Here is a 17,108-nt window from a genome sequence, read left to right on the forward strand (position 1 = left end):
CTCTTCTCCAAAGTAATATACCTTTTGACTTAAATTTTGAAGCCAAGGTATTTTTAAAATACCTATCTTTAGCATTTATAAGCAAATATCTTTTAGCAGCTGTTGCTCCTTCCTCAGCATTTAAACAATTTAAAGAGAGCATAATAGCATACAGTATCAAGATTTTTTGTATATTTTTTATTTTTATGTGGCTTTATTTTAACCTCTATTTTTTTATTTTTATTTTTAACTTTTGGCTTTTTGAGACAGGTTTTTTTGTATGTACGTTGGGCACCAAATAACAGCGAATCAATCCCACACCAGTTATGTTTTAAGGGGTTATTTATTTTGGGGGGTAAAACTTACATACACCATAAACCGTCAGGAAGGGATCCTAGTCGCTGGAGCAGGAGCCGGGAGCAGGAGCCGGAACCAAGAGGGCCAAGCCGAGATCTGTGGCTCTTTTTAAAAGAGAAATATACCACGCCCCAGTGGGCTAGTATTTCAGCGGCTATTGGCTGACAGAGCGGAAGGTGCTCCCACAGCACCGTGGGCTCGTGCTTCAGTGACTATTGGCTGAAGCAGCGGAAGATACTCCCGCAGCAACAGACGCTTTGTATCCTATTCTTAACCCACTCACAGCAAATTGACTTGAATGTAAAACACTTCCCAAAGAAATACGCCATGCTCCTGAGATTCAGACATAAGTTTGGTTTCTCAGTATTGCAAACTCGGGAGTTTCTAAAAATTTCCACATACGGTCAACAGCTTTCACGTCCAGCATAATAAATACACAGGCTTCTCAGACACCAAACCCTCTGGCGGGGCTGGCAGGCAGATGTCCTGTCCTGAACATATGCGTCTGAGTGTGGTGACAGTGGGACTCCTCTCTACAAAGGCAAAGGCCGCACAGTTGCTGCCTCAAGGCCCCTGAACCTGGGGCCCCAGTCAGGCGTTGAGAAGTTCATCATCTGAATGTCCGATGGCGTCTGGGTTGGAGAGCGGATCCAAGTCTGCAAATAGATTGAACCAGGCTGACATGTCTTGATTACCATTGTTGGGGGCTAGTGAAAAAGAAAGACATTAAAGAGATTCAGCTTTTGGAAATAATATTTTTGTACTATTTTTGTGATTTTTTTGAAGCAGATGCTCCTTAATAAAAATAAAGTTGGCTGACATTGATTCACTGTATTCCCTTAAAGACAAATTGAAAATGCAAACACAGGAAACGTGTGCCTTGCTGAGCCTGAGTTCAGTGTCTCAGGGATGGTGACGAGGATCATGTGAGAAGCAATCTCAGATGATTTATAGAAGGCTCTCAGATAAGGTTGAAAGTTACAGTAACTTCCTTCCTCCCGAGAAAACTTGAACTCTGCTAAAAACCTTTTTATTGGGGCTGGAGAGATAGCTCAGTGGTTAAAAGCACTGGATGCCCTTCCAGAGGAACCAAGTTCAATTCCAAGGACCCACATGGCAGCTCACAGCTGTCTAACTCCAGTTCCAGGTAATCTGACGTCCTCACACAGACATACATGCAAGCAAAACACCAATGCACATAAAATATACAGCCTTGCGGTGATGGCGCAGGTCTTTAATCCTGGGAGGCAGAGGCAGGTAGATCTGAGTTCAAGGCCAGCTTGATCAGGACAGCCAGGGCTATACAGATAAACCTTGTCTCAAAAAAACATGAATAAATAAATAATAAATGTCATACTTGAAAAATGAAAAATGTTAGACATAAAAGGAAAAAATTCTCTGATTTTTATTTCTCTTTTGAGGCAGGCTCTTGCTGTGTAGCTCAGGCTGGCTGCAGATCTGTGATCCTCTAGATTACAGGAATGCTCCATCATGCCCAATGCTTGTCAAAATATTTGCTAGCAAGGGCTGGGGAGATGGCTCAGCAGCTACATGCCAAATTTGATCCCCAGGGTGCACATAGTAGTAGGAGAGAAACACATGTTTTTCCCTCTCTAAAGGTAACTTTAAAAAAAATTAAAACAGCTGGGTGGTGGTCGCACACACCTTTAATCCTAGCACTCAGGAGGCAGAAGCAGGTAGATCTCTGAGTTTGAGGACAACCTGGTCTACATAGTGAGTTCCAGGACAGGCTCCAAACCACAGAGAAAATCTGTCTTAACCCCCACCTCCCCAAAAGTTAACATATTTTGATAAGAACATTGTGTCTCAGATCCAAGTGTTTTTCTTGTATGTTTTTGCTTGTGGTAGTTTAAATGTAATTGGCCCCCATAATCTCATAGGAAGTAGCACTATTAGGAGGTATGGCTTGGTTGAAGTGCGCATGACCTTAGTATGACCTTGGAGGAAATGTGTCACTATGAGGCTGAGCTTTGAGGTTTCTTATGCTCAAGATACCACCTAGTGTCTCAGCTGATTCCAAGATGTAGAACTCTCCGCTACTCCTCCAGCACCACATCAGCCTGTGTGCGCCACACTCCCTGCCATGATGGTGATGGCTGAACTCTGAAACTCATTTTTTTAAATGAGTTGTCATGGTGTCTCTTCACAGCAATAGAAACCCTAACTAAGGCAGTTTGGTTTTGGTTTTTTGAGACAGGGTTTGTCTGTGTAGACTTGGCTGTCCTGGAACTAGCTCTGTAGATCCGGCTGGCCTTGAACTCACAAAGATCCATCTGCCTCTGTAGGCAGTAGGCCATTTCAAAAGGCTACCAGTCCTTTGTCTATGTGCTACTGTTGCTGTAATGAAACACCATAACCAAAAGCAACTTGGGGAGGAAAGGGTGTATTGATTTCCATGCCTGTCTGTCACTGAAAGAAGTTAGGACAGAGGCTCAAACGGCAGGAACCTGGGTGCAGAGGGGATGCAGAGGCTGCTTACTGGCTTGTTTCCATGGCTTTCTCCATCTGCTTTCTTATAGAACCTAGGACCATCAGTGCAGAGATGAACTACCCACAATGGGCTGGGGCCCCCCCCATCAATTACTGTTTAAGAAAATGCCCTATAGGCTTGCCTACTGCCTGGTCTTAGGGAGGAAGTTTCCCAATTGAGTCTCCCTTCTCTCTTTCATTCTGGCCCATCCTTTGAATATGGGGATTTTCTTCTCATGGTAGCCACAGTATTGCATTCTTATTTTTTAATGTGTTTGTTGGGGCTGTCAAAATGTGTTTGTTGGGGCTTTCTTGTTGCTATTTTTGTTTCAGTAACACAGTCTTGCTACGCAGCCCAGGCTGGCCTGGCTCATCCTGTTCCAATCTTTGAGGACTGGCGTCTGGAGATTAGAAGTGTGTGTCATGGCTGGTTTCCCTGTCAGTTTTACATTGTTTCAATTACGTGTTAGACTGAATCCACTCCTGCACGTGATGGATGAACACTCTACTTTTCAGCTGTCTCTGGGTCCTGGATTTCAGTTTCAGTTTGCATTTAATGATTAATGAAGTGACACACTTAATGAGTTAATTTTTTTTCCTGTTTCTTTGTTTGAGACAGGGTTTCTCTGGCGGTCCTGAAACTTGCTCTGTTGATCAGGCTGGCCTTGAACTCCATCCGCCTACCTTTGCCTCCCAAGTGCTGGGATTAAAGGTGTGTGCCATTATTGCTCAGCATGAGTTAATTTCTAAGTTACAAATTTTCCAGTATTACTTTTTACCCAGAGCTGACACCACCTTTTCCCCCCCGCTCTTCCTTCCCCAACAAAGCAAAGCAGCCTCAGACATACAGGTAAACAGTGTCTTTCTCACAACCTCTACTTGTTTTTGTTTGTTTGTTTGTTGTTTTGTTTGAGACTGAGACTCACTATATGGCCTAGGCTGGTCTTGAAAGCATAAAGATCCACGGGCCTTCACATCCCGAGGGCTGGATTAAAGCCTGTGCCACCATGCCCGGCAGTGTCTTCACTTTGTGTCTGGTGAGCCATGACTACCTGCCGCACGTCCACATGTAATGTTTGTCCTCAGCCATCCCGCACTGGGAGGTGGGAGACCCTTGAGGAGCAGGCTGAGGAGCAGGTACAGCTCATTAACAGGGCATTCTCCTAGCATGTCAGGCCAGTACCACACATTACCTATAGCTACATAACTGCGGGTCACTGGGACTGCAATCTTTGCTCCCTTTTTGGTTCTTGGCTTCTGTGAGGTAAACAGGCCTCCTTCACCAAGTCCCAGCCATGGTATACTATATATATCATGAAGAAGCAGTGACCGACTGACCACAGACTAAAGCTCTTAAACCATGAGCCACAATACAGTAGAATGCTCGTGGACAGAGAGAGGAAAAAGATCACGGTCCAGGCTGAGGATGCAGTGAGCAGGTTGTCTAGCATATAAGGCCCCAGGTTCTACACCTAGCACCACAGAGAAGGAGGGAGGACAGGGAAGAAGGAAGTGGGGAGAAAAAAAATGATTCAAAAACAACTATAATAATAAACATGTAAAATTACTAATGATTGAGATGTGGTGGCCTTCACCTATAATCCTAGTTCTCAGAGGTTGAGGCTGGAAAGTCAAGAGTTCAAGGCCAGCCTGGCTACACAGTGAAATCCCTGTCTACCATTTAAATTATTTTAGCTCAGAGCTGGGCAGTGGTGATGCATGCCTTTAATCCCAGAACTTGGGAGGCAGAGGCAGGTGGATCTCTGTGAGTTCAATGCCAGCCTGGTCTACAGAGCGAGTTCCAGGACAGGCTCTAAAGCTACAGAGAAACCCTGTTTTGAAAAACCAAAAAAACAAAACAAAAAACAAAAATTCAATTCAGAACACACAAAATACAGAGCAAGGTATGGTTTGCGGGAATTATTGTTGCCAAGTGTGGCAACATTCTGAAAAATCTACTCAAACATTCTGAAAAACCTACTCAAAGAATACATAGGGATACTTTATTTTTTAGTTTTTCTATAGTGCTAAATTTGTTGGAAAATTTTAAAGTATTGCTATCATAAGAATTGGGAAGTCTGCCCAAAAGACCTTCCATAGGCAAACACTTGAGCAATTTGAACACAAAATAATTATAAACTACAAAAAATAAGTTAGATGGATAATAGATGATGCATGGGAAGAGACAAGTCAGTTTAGAGCCGCGTGGAGCAGTCGTGTGGTCAGGAGGGCACCGCCTAGCCTTACGCAGCAAACGCCGGGGTACTTGCTGCAGGATGAATGACCTCTGAGGTCACCAAAGCCCAAAGCCTAAAGCCTGTCCTTCCAGTGACTAGGAGTGTCTGAAGTGATGAGTGATGGATGGCAGCCCATGTCCGGACACACCCATAATCCCACAGATTTGAGGTTGTATCCTAGGTGCCTGGATCATTCCCATCAGTGATGGAGCACAGGCCTGCCGTGGATGATGCCTGGTTTCTTTCTTCTCACGATGAGGCAAAGTGGTCCTTTTCTAAATTCTCCTGAATTTTACTAACTATTAATGCAATGGAAGGAAATGACTTACATTTTAATTTCTCTGGATGCTGTGAAGGCACTGGCAGGATATCTGGGTGTTCTGATCCCTCTTGGGAGCCCCAGCCTTTGCGGGGAGGACAGACAGGCAAGAGTCAACAGCAAGATCCTCCTGTCTGTGCCGGAGACACTCCTGATTGCCAAGCCCTCTCCTTGGTGTGTAGCTTTTAATGGAGAGTGAAGTGTGTTTATATCTAAGGATACTGAGGGAGGTTTGCAAATTTCTACACTTTTTTTTTCTGATTTGTTGGATTACTGTTTTTCCTTCCTTTCCCTATTTGATATTAAGGATTGCTGGTTTACTGTGCTAGGCATGATGGACTAATAATGCCCATTCTTACTTTTAGGATATCAACAAATCCTTAATGATTAATCACTTTGCATATGCCTGTGGTTTGCCTTTAGATACAGTGTGAACAGAAACATTTTACTGTAAAGCACAGCACATTGACTGCTGCTGGATGTCATGGGAGTTTCTCAGAACACAGTATCTGGGGGACGAGATACAAGGATGAAACAGGAACCAAGTAACTTCAGTCCTAGAGGATGTGAACACCACTCCGTGTGTGTTCGAAAGCTCAAGGATTGGATTAGAAGTTCACAGCTCAGACTCGTGAAGACCAAACAGGAGCTGAAGAAACAATAGTGGCCTGTGGCGACTCACCCTTTTAATCCCAGCACTGAGTCAGAGGCAGATGGGTCTCTGTGAGTTGGAGGCCATCCTGGTCTACAGAGTGAGTTCCAAGACAGCCAGAGCTATACAGAGAAACCCTGTCTCAAAAATCCAAAAAAAGAAGGAGAAAGGAGAAGAGGAGGAGGAGCAGAAGAAAGCAGCTACCACAGCCCTGGTGCCCTCAGGGATCTTCAAGTACTTGGTGGAAAATGGTTATTTTGAAATGAGTCAGAGCTAAGAGAGAAGTTGCAGACATGTTTATCCTACGGGCCACGCTGACACCTGGATCTGTGGGCAAAGTAACTAGAGGAGCTGAGGGTTTGATGTTGGACTCTGTTGCAGCAACACAGGCAACCAAATGAAGCTGAGTGGACTGGAGACAGACCGGGCTCAGTTTAATACCAACACAGGTCCAGGGGCAGACGACTCCCAACGTGTGGCCATGGACACGGGGCAGTGGGATTGGGATTGCTGGTGGCCCCTTCTCTAGGCAGCCCTCTGCCCACATCCCCACCTACTCCAACTCCTGCTGCCTCTCTCTCTCTCTCTCTCTCTCTTTCTCTCTCTCTCTCTCTCTCTCATTCTGAATCTTGTAGGAAAAAAATACACCGAATTTTTCTTGGGGTGGTGGTGGCATCATCTGACCCAGGTGTGGTTTAATAGATCAATATTGTAGAGCAGACACTCGGCGCAGTCGGTGGGGAACATGTGGGTTTGGTGCAGGCAGCGAGGAGACGGCCCTTGTTTCAGACTTGTTGACAACCACAGTGCGATTTGGATTTGGTATTTTCCCCTTTGACTGGCATAACTGCAGGTTTATCCAGTAGTGGTAACGTTAAAATCAATTTCCCTTGAGTCTAGCATCAATAACCGCAATAGTTTTGCTTAGCAAACACCAATGTCTCGTCAACACTTACTGTTGGAAGCTCCTTCCGCGTGAAGGCCGAGGTCAAAGAGCTGTGAAGGGAGGAACTGGGAGGATCCCACCGGAGGCTCCTGGGCTGTGAGGCCAGCACTGGGGCTCCCGCAGGCCGTCTGGCATTCCTGTGTACGCTCACTAGCACTCGAAGAAGTGGGGCTTAGGAGGCTGTTCAGAAATGCGAATTCTTTCTCAAAATCATCTCCTTCCAGCAAGTCTCTAGGTAGAGCTTTTGCCACTGCTGGTTGAGAACAGGAAGAGGAAGGGTTTTATTTCCTTTTGAGGAAACGAGAGCAGGATGTAGGAGAACTAATTGTTTTTCCCTTATAGCATGAACACGATTTCAAACAACTATACTGGCTGGACGGGGGTGGCTCACACTTAATCCCAGCTCTCGGGAGGCAGAGGCAGGTGAATCTCTGAGTTTGAGGCCAGCCTGATCTACAGAGGGACTTCCAGAATAGCCAGGTCTAAAGTCTCAAAAAACCAACCAAACAAAAACCCTTTCCTATACTCTTCCTCCTTCCTTGATGGCAATCTCAAATTTGGCTCAGAGATTGTTCATCCTGTTATCAGCTTTTCAATTATAAATTGAGTCTGATCTTTTCCCAGGGGTCACAAACTATGTAACAGTTCCCTTCTTACACCCAGTGTGGTTCCTGAGCAGTGAACTCAGGTTTGATGGCAAGAGCCATTCCACCTACTCCCAACCCGACTTTTTGGATGGGTGTTGGGGCCCCAAGCTCAGGCCCTGTCCTTGTGCTGTTAATACTGACTGGGTATCTGCCCAATCCCTGCCTCATTTTTATATTTTATATGTATGAATGTTTGGCCTGCATGTATGTACATGTACCAGTGAGCATGTAAATCACCCCAGTGTGGGGCACTTGAGTTCTGAGGCCAAGTACAGGAAACCTGAGGCGAACTTGGACGTAGGGCGCCATCTAGTACTAAACCAGTGGAAGTGTCCACTGCCTCAGAGAAATCAAACTGACATTTTGCAAGGGCAGCCACAAACAAAGTCTTCAACGTGAAAACACAGTTTGTGGATAAAAAGAAAAAAAAATCTCAAAGACAGGCAACTGGAGGAGAAAATATGAGAACTGGAAAAACAAGAAATGCAGTACAGTACTAAAGAGTCAGCATCCAGTCATTTTAGTTAAAGAGGGAGGTGAGAAGGACAAATTACCAAAGACTTCCCAGACCTAGCGGGGGCTATGAAGGCCCAGGAAAGTCAGAAGGCTCCAGCCACACTCACCAAGGAGGAAGATAGGCAGTGGACTCCCCAGTGTTAGTGTTAGAGCAAGCGTACATAAAGCCGGCTGGTTCTGCTTGGAGCAGTCTATGCCACAGAATATTCACAGCTCAAGAGATGGTGGTGTGAGGTGTTCACGGTATTCATGGAAACTGGTAGCCAAGAATACCACACCCAGAAAAGCTGTCTTTTAAAAATGAAAAAGTAAGCCAAGCGCTGGTGGCACACACGTCTTTTATCCCAGCATTTGGGAGGCAGAGGCAGGTGGATTGCTGTGAGTTCGAGGCCAGGACAGGCTCCAAAGCTACAGAAAAACCCTATCTCGAAAAGCCAAAAAAAAAAAAAAAAAAAAAAAAAAAGGTAAAAGACAAAAACTGGGGAAATTATTTCTCTCCTTCAGACTTTATGACAAAAGCAAGCTGAAAGAGATTCTAACGCTAACGCTGGGCAGTGGTGGCACATGCCTTTGATCCCAGCACTTGAGAGGCAGAGGCAGGCGAATCTCTGTGAGCTTGAGGCCAGCCTGGTCTACAAGAGCTAGTTCCAGGATAGTTAGGACAACAGAGGACCCTGTCCTGAAAAAGGGGAAGGGAAAGCTAGCAAGGAAAGCAGTACACACATAATCCAGAAGTCATAAAACTCACAATTATTACAATTCTCTAATACAAACATGATGCATATGCTATGCATGTCATTAGCAATGGCCTAACTAACAACGTGAGTAAAAACAACAATAACTACAGTATGGTAGGAGAAAGCCACGGAGCCAACCCTCACCTCTACACGTGGACCGTGGCATGCAAGCATCCACATACACAGTCCCACACTCAAATGTAATTTTTTGTTTGTTTGTTTTTCAAGACACAGGGTTTCCCTGTGAAGCCCTGACTGTCCTGGAACTCTCTCTGGAGACTAGGTGGGCCTCAAACTCAGAACTCAGAAATCTGCCTGCCTCTGCCTCCCAAGTTCTGGGATTAAAGGTGTGTACCACCACCACCCAGCAATAAATGCAATTCTTAATAATTAAACACAAAGACTGAAGCCAGGTGCGGTGACATATACTGTTAATCTCTGCACCTGCGAGACAGAGGCTGATGAACTGGATCTCTGAGCTCAAGATCACTCTGGTCTACATAGTGAGTTCCAGGACAGCTGGAGCTAAGTATGAGCAAGAGCCTGTCTTGAAAACAACAAAACCCAAAGGTTGGGCACAACGGTGCATACCTTTAATTCCAGTACTTGGGAGGCAGAGGCTGGTGGATCTGTGTGAGTTTGAGGCCAGCCTAGTCTAAACAGAGATCCTAGCTCAAAAAATTAAGATATAAAATAAGACATCAAAATTTCAAAATAGGCCTGAGGGTGTAGCTCAGTTGATAGTGTCTTGCTGGGCATGTACAAGGCCCTGGCTTCAGACCCTAGAACTCCGTAAGACAGGCATGTTGGCACATCTCTATAATCTCAGCTCTCCAGAAGCAATGTAAGGAGGATCTTAAGTTCAGTGTCATCTCTAGCCAGTTTGAGGTCATCTTGGGCTACAAGAGATTCCACAAATGTAGATGGCTTTCAATTTTTTGTTTGTTTGTTTGTTTTCTCTGTAGCTCTGGCTGTCTTGGAACTCGCTTTGAAAGAGATCCACCAGCTTCTGCCTCCCTGAGTGCTGGGATTAATGGCATGCACCACCACTGCCTGGCTGGGCTGCCATATTGGGTATTGGAAACCAAACCCAGGTCCTCTGCAAGATCAGTAAGTGTTCTTAAACTTCTAAGCCACCTCTCCAGCTTCTAGAAGATTTTTTGAAACTAGTATTTTCACTCTTTGTGATCAGTGTTGAGTTGTTACTATTACACATATATAAGTCTTAAGATAATCCACAAAGCAAAGACTGCAGTTGACACACCAAAACTAAAGGGACTCAAAACACACTGAAGATAAGTCACCCACCCCAGAGGAAAACTGCAGTTGAGAAGAAACTATAATAACACTTTAAAGCCGGTGCTAAAGTGGTAGGAGCAAGGGAGGTCATGCTAGTGCACACCTTTAATCCCAGCACTCGGGAGGCAGAGGCAGCTGGATCTCTGAGTCTGAGACCAGCCTGGTCTACACAGAAAGTCCATGGCCACAGAAAAACCCTGTCTCAAAACGGGGTGCGGTGGAACATGCAGCAAAACCACACACAGCAATAATCAAAAAATGTAAGTGGATTAAATTTTACTCCATTAAGAGTCAGCAACTGGTGACTGAATGTATGTTTTAAAAGTCCCAATTATATATGGCTTAAAAGAAACTTGTTTCAGCCTCTCAGTCTTACTAGGGAGGAACCTACGTGAGATGTGAACAAAGTGAAATTATAAAGTGGTAACATTTTAAATGCAATTTAAATCAATATTTTAAAATAATCCTTTAAAAGAGTGTGAAAAAACCCAGGATAGCCAAAACAATCCTATACAATAAAGGAACTTCCGGAGGCATTACCATCTCTGATGTCAACTCTATTACAGAGCTATAGTAATGAAAACAGCTTGGTATTGGCATAAAAACAGAGGCATTGATTGACCAATAGAATCAAATTGAAGACCCGAATATTAATCCACAAACCTATGTACACCCGATTTTTGACAAAGAAGCTAAAATTATTCAATGAAAGAAAGAAAGCATCTTCAACAAATGGTGCGGGCATAACTGGATGTCAACTTGTAGAAGAATGAAAATAGATCCATATCTATCCTCATGCACACAACTCAAGTCCAAATGGATTAAAGACCTCAATATAAATCCGACCACACTGAACCTGATAGAAGAGAAAGTGGGAAGCAGCCTGCAATACATGGGCACAGGAGACCACTTCCTATGTAGAACCCCAGTAGCACAGACAATAAGAGCAATGGTGAATAAATGGGACCTCCTGAAACTGAGAAGCTTCTATAAAGCAAAGGACACACTCACTAAGACAAAAAGGCAACCTACTGAATGGGAGAAAATCTTCACCAACCCCACATCAGACAAAAGTCTGATCTCCAAAATATATAAAGAACTCAAGAAACTAGACCTTAAAATTCTAATTAACCCAATTTAAAAATGGGGTACTGAACTGAACAGAGAATTCTCAACAGAAGAATTTCAAATGGTCAAAAGATACTTTAAGGACATGTTCAACTTTCTTAGCTATCAGGGAAATGCAAATCAAAACAACTTTGATAAACCATCTTACACCTGTCAGAATGGCTAAAATTAAAAACACCAATGATAACCTATGCTGGAGAGGATGTGGAGTAAGGGAAACACTCATCCACTGCTGGCCGGAAATCAAACTTGTACAGCCACTTTGGAGATCAGTGTGGTGGTTTCTCAGAAAATTGGGAATCCACCTACCTCAGGACCCAGTAATACCACTCTAGGGAATATACCCAAGAGATACCCTATCATACTACAAAAGCATTTGTTCAACTATGTTCATAGCTGCACTATTTGTAATAGCCAGAACCCGGAAACAACCTAGATGCCCCTCGATGGAAGAATGGATAAAAAAGTGTGGCACATCTACACATTAGAGTACTACTCAGTGGTAAAAAACAATGACATCTTGAATTTTGCATGGAAATGGATGGAAATAGAAAACACAATCCTGAGTGAAGTAACCCAGACCCCAAAATATGAATATGGTATGTACTCATTAATGGAGTCTAACCATAAACAGAGGACATTGAGCCTATAATTCACAATCCTAGAGTAGTTAATAAGGTGAACGCAGAGAAAAACATATATAGATCCTCCTGGAAATTGGAAGCAGATAAGATTGCTGGGCAAAAGTTGGGAGCATGGGGGTGGGGGTGGGATGGGGGAAGGGGAGAGGGGGAGAGACAGGGAGAAGGGGAGGGTTGGGGAGAGCTTGGGGGAGTGGGATGGTTGAGATGGAAGAAGGACTGATATGGGAGCAGGGAAGGAGATATATTAATTAAGGGAGGCATTGTGGGGTTTGTAAGAGGCTTGACTCTAGAGGGGTTCCCAGGTATCCACAGGGATGTCCCCAGCTAGGACCCTGGGCAGTGGAGGAGAGGGGGCCTGAACTGGCCTTGTCCCGTAATCAGACTGATGACTATCTTGAATGTCACCATAGAACCTTCATCCAGCAACAGATGGAGATAGAGACAGAGACCCACATCGGAGCACTAGACTGAGCTCTCAAGGTCCAGTTGAAGAGCTGAAGGAGGGAGAAGATGAGCAAGGAAGTCAGGACCACGAGGGGTGGGTCCACCCACTGAGACAGTGTGCCTGATCTAATGGGAGCTCACCAAGGCCAGCTGGACTGGGACTGAACGAGCGTGGGATCAAACTGGACCCTCTGAATGTGGCTGACAATGGGGGCTGACTGAGAAGCTGGCACTGGGATTTGTCTCTACTGCATGTACTGGCTTTTTGGGATCCTATTCTATTTGGATGCTCACCTTCCTAAGCCTGGATGTTGGTGGGAGGGCCTTGAACTTCCCACAGGGCAGGGTATCCTGCCCTCTCTTAGGACTGGAGGGGGAGGGAGGGAGGGGAAGTGGGAGGGGAAGAAGTGGAAATTTTAAATGGTATTATTTATAAAGTAATAAAAAATAAAAACTTTGGAAAAAGAAAAAAATAAAAGTGTGACAAATTATTTTGACATTAAAATGTAGCCATGTCAGGTGAAGGCATCTGCCGTCTTACCTGGTTCTTTCTCACCGCTTTCTTCCTCTTCTGACAAAGCTACCCTACAGTAAAAACAGACTTTAGTTAAAGTACGTTTGAGGGTCATAGCCCCAGTTACATGAAATTAAAATTTTAATTCAAGAGGTACATAAAACTTGTCTGGTAGATCAAGTCTGTAACAGAGTATGCCCTATTTCTATAGATTTTATAGATCTGCACAGACTGTAAAAAGCTTTATTCTTACTTTCTTTTTCCTTTTTGTTCGGGGGGGGGGGGTTCAAGACAGGGTTTCTCTGTAGCGCTGGCTGTCCTGGAACTCACTCTGTAGACCAGGTTGGCCTCAAACTCAGAAATTCACCTGCCTCTGCTAGGATTAGAGACGTGTACCACCACTGCCTGGCTCCTTGTTCCTGTTTCTTACCCCCATCTCAGTAAACACTAACTCAGTCTTTTTTTTTTTTTTTTTAATCAGGATTGTAGGCACTGGACCAAAACAAGGCTGGAAATTCCTAATTTGGAAATCTGAACTCCAGAATGTCCACAGTCTTCTGAACACAAAACTTATAGGAGAAATGGAAAACTTTGTTATCATGAGGCTTGTTTTATGTGCGCACTATTTAAAGGAGAGTAACATTGCCTCAGGTTGCAAACAAAAGACACACAGAACTCACACTAGTTCCTTTCCTCTCTGCCTATATCTTCTCTTCAGTGAGGACTTCTAAAAGAGCAGGGAACACGGGTAGAATTATGTGGAAATTTCTGGAGTCTTTGTTCTCACTGAAGAAACCACTGCATGCCAGCAAGCTGTATAACAATACTCTTGCTACTTTCTTTCTTTCTTTTTTTTTAAAATATTTATTTGTTTATTATGTATACAGTATTCTTTCTGCAGGCCAGAAGAGGGCACAGGCCTCATTACAGATGGTTGCGAGCCATCATGTGGTTGCTGGGAATTGAACTCAGGACCTTTGGAAGAGCAGGCAATGCTCTTAACCACTGAGCCACCTCTCCAGCCCCTCTTGCTATTTTCTTTACTGTGTTTTAGAGTATTGCCTACAGACTTTGGACATTATTATTTGAATTAAAATTATCCTAATCAATTAAAAATATATAAGAAAGCATAAATAAATTTCATGTTTAGATTTGGAACCCATCCCTAAGATATCTCAGTATGCTTATTCAAATATACCAAAATTCTATTTTGAAGTCTGAGAAACGGAACACTTGCACACACACCTAACTACAAGGGTTAGCGCCCTTGCTCTGTGCCTCCCAGAGCTTCTGGCTGCAGAGCGAGATGCTCCATTTTAAAGCACTGGGGGCTGGGGTGGCCTTTACTTAACTTGTAGGAACCAAAATGGAGGAGACAAACACCCCACTTTGTGGCATTCTACTTTGAATAATAAAGGGATATGTGTCAAAGAAGATAAGACAAGCTAGCCGATGGCCTCGCTAGTCAATGGTCACTTCCAGTAGCTAGCTAACGTGCTGAGTTAGAACACCCTGTATCAGGAGTGGGGCACAGAAACTGTTCTTCCTGGGCATGGCTTCGCAGCTGTCAGTACTGAAGGCTTTTATTACAGCTTTAAAGACACTTAAAGACTAATACAGTAGCAACTTTAAAAAATATTAAGAATAAAAACAAAAAAAATCCTTTCAAAGTAAATAGAAACTTAGGATTTGGAATGAAAATATGTTTAAACAACTTGAATGAAAATGTTTGGGACTTTGCTTGATTGATTCTCAAAAGAGTAGCTGTTATACTATTGAAGGTGCGTAAGATTTTCAATGAAGCTTCCCTGGAAAAAACGCCATTCAACTATTTAGTCCTGACTCATTGTTGTTTTGGTTTTGTTTTTTGAGACAGGATCTCACTCTGTAGCTCTGATTGACCTGAAACTCACTCTGTAGGCCATGGTGGTGTCCAACTCACAGAGATCCACCTGCCTCCACCTCTTCAGTGCTGGGATTAAAGGTGTGTCACCACACCTGGCCTCATTCATGATTTTAAATGTCAACATGGAATCAAGATAAGCTTAATTTATACAGTTGTATACAACAAACATTTAGTTTGGATTTCCCACAGAGAAATAATATGGTTGGGGAATCACCGTCCACTCAGTACCTGTCACTACCAGCAGGGTTTGGCGCTGTCTTGGGCAGCAGAAGAACATGGCCGAGCACAGGGAAGAGGGCAGAGCAAGGCCCTTAGCTCCTAGTCTCAGCTGTGTCCTTGGAGATGGGCTTCTAACAGTGGCTAGGCCGGTCCCTGCCTGTGCTCCTGCTGTCCCTTCCAGGCTCCCCTATGGAATTCAGTTCTCAGCACAGTGCACAGCCCTCCTCGTGACAGAATCTGGAGTTGTCACCACAGCTTTTGCTGACTTACTTGTTGAGGTCTGCAGTAAGACAGCTTCCTTCTGCTGCTTCTTCCTTGTCATCTGCAGTGACATTACTTGGTGTGTCTTGTAGTCGCTAAGGATAAAAAACGTAATATTAAGTAGATTGAAAAAAATCTATTCCTTTTTTCAAACAAAAGGAAAGTAAAAACTTTAGGCAACCGTATAAAATAGAAATCGTTCTGAATATAGAGAGAGAGCCGTGAGAATGTGGGTTGGTGTAATTTGCACTGAGCCCCTTGCACACCGTTCTTCATCCTGGCTGCCCGTGGAAAGGTTAGCAACCTGTGGTTGGGTTCAAGGAAAACAATGCACTGTTGGCTGCACCACCGTCCTCAGCACATAGCTAAACACGTTCCACTTCCATTCTGAGGAGAAATCAGGCACGTAATTTTCCCTAAATAACGTATTATTAACTGAAGCATTTATTAGAGAAAAACTTAAAAAGCAACTTTAGCAGGGCAGTGGTGGCACGCGCCTTTAATCACAGCACTCAGGAGGCAGAGGCAGGCAGATCTCTGTGAGTTTGAGACCAGCCTGGTCTATAAGAGCTAGTTCCAGGACAGACTCCAAAAAGCTACAGAGAAACACTGTCTTGAAAAATAATAATAAAAAAGCAACAAACAAACAAACAACCTTTAATCAAGGGCAGCTTTGGGGCTGAAGGTGTTACCTTGTAAAATGACTTTTAAATGAGTAGGCTCTGGTGGTTTGTGCCTTTAATCCTAGTCTAAGCCCTCTCTGAGTTCACGGCCACAGTAAGACCCTTTCTCAAAAAAGAAAAAACTTAAAAGGATATAGTGATATTTCATTTGTATTTTGATAAATAAAGCGTGCCTGAAGATTAGACAGTAAAACAGCCCCACTGGTCAGCCTTACCGGCCCACACCTTTAATCCCAGTAGCCACACTAGTTTGCCGCAGAAGTCAGGCAGTAGGGGTGCACACCCTTAATCCCAGCACTAGCGAGGAATATAAAACAGGAGGAGACATGTCTCAGACGGAGTCTCATTCTGAGATTCCTGGAGGCAGGATCGCCATTCTGGACTGAGGTAGAGGTAAGAGCCAGTGGCTGGCTGTTTTGCTTTTCTGACCTTCAGGCTGAACCCCAATATCTGTCTCTGGGTTTTTATTGATCGTGCTATAAAAGGGGACTGAAGAAATGGCTCGGCAGTTAAGAACACATGCTGTCCTTCCAGAGGACCCAAGTTCAGTTCCCAGCACCCACATCAGGCAGCTCGCAAGCACCTCTAACTGCAGTTCCAGAGGATCAGACACCTCTAACGTTTGCAGGCACCTGTGTATATATATTACTGAGTCACCACCTCCAGCTCCACATCTCCTGTGTTTCTATTCTTCCCTCTTCTCCTGTCACACCAGTACCACAGCATGCAAGGTCCCTGTGTATTTTAGTGCAACTGGTGACTTCAGAACCTAGAGGGTACAGATCGTAAAGAGTGGGGAAAATGTTTCCCAAGGTTTCATGAATTTGGAACTTAGCTTAGCTAAAGGCAGCGTTGGTGTTATCACCCAAAGAAGCGAGCCCAGGAGACGTACCTTGAGAGCTATGAAGTCGTACGGATGAAAGCCAGCACAGGCCTCCTGGATTTGGGACATCGTTTGAGCTGTTTTCTCCCAGAACCCAAGCAATGTTCTCTGCGGAAAAAGGAAAGGCAACACTGCAGTCCTGCCCCTTCTGAGATCTGTTTGAGGCTGCTTCCTTACTTCTGTAGTGTGCTCAACAGCAGATAGGAACTGATCCAGCTGTCACAGAATGGGGATCAGAAGGAACTAT

General features: G+C 44.2%; 1 protein-coding gene across 8 annotated transcripts in view; it reads right to left on the reverse strand.

Annotated features, from left to right (window-relative positions):
- Nucleotides 1-303: 303 nt before the first annotated feature.
- Ica1l (islet cell autoantigen 1 like) overlaps nucleotides 304-17,108 on the reverse strand; it is a 50,842-nt gene continuing 34,037 nt past the window's right edge. For 6 of the 8 annotated variants that reach the window (XM_087902211.1, XM_085684231.2, XM_048428761.3 and 3 more), the window contains 5 exons: nucleotides 16,871-16,969; nucleotides 15,305-15,390; nucleotides 12,937-12,980; nucleotides 6,991-7,233; nucleotides 304-1,043 (listed from right to left, as the gene is read on the reverse strand). In XM_087902211.1, the coding sequence (XP_087758337.1) occupies nucleotides 928-1,043; nucleotides 6,991-7,233; nucleotides 12,937-12,980; nucleotides 15,305-15,390; nucleotides 16,871-16,969 (588 nt within the window). In that variant the 3' untranslated portion in view covers nucleotides 304-927. The remainder of the gene's footprint in view (nucleotides 1,044-6,990; nucleotides 7,234-12,936; nucleotides 12,981-15,304; nucleotides 15,391-16,870; nucleotides 16,970-17,108) is intronic. The other 2 variants (XM_087902214.1, XM_087902215.1) reach the window with 2 other exon arrangements.

This window comes from Myodes glareolus, chromosome 27 (genome assembly GCF_982192425.1).
Source record: "Myodes glareolus chromosome 27, mMyoGla1.1, whole genome shotgun sequence".
Classification (NCBI taxonomy): domain Eukaryota; kingdom Metazoa; phylum Chordata; class Mammalia; order Rodentia; family Cricetidae; genus Myodes; species Myodes glareolus.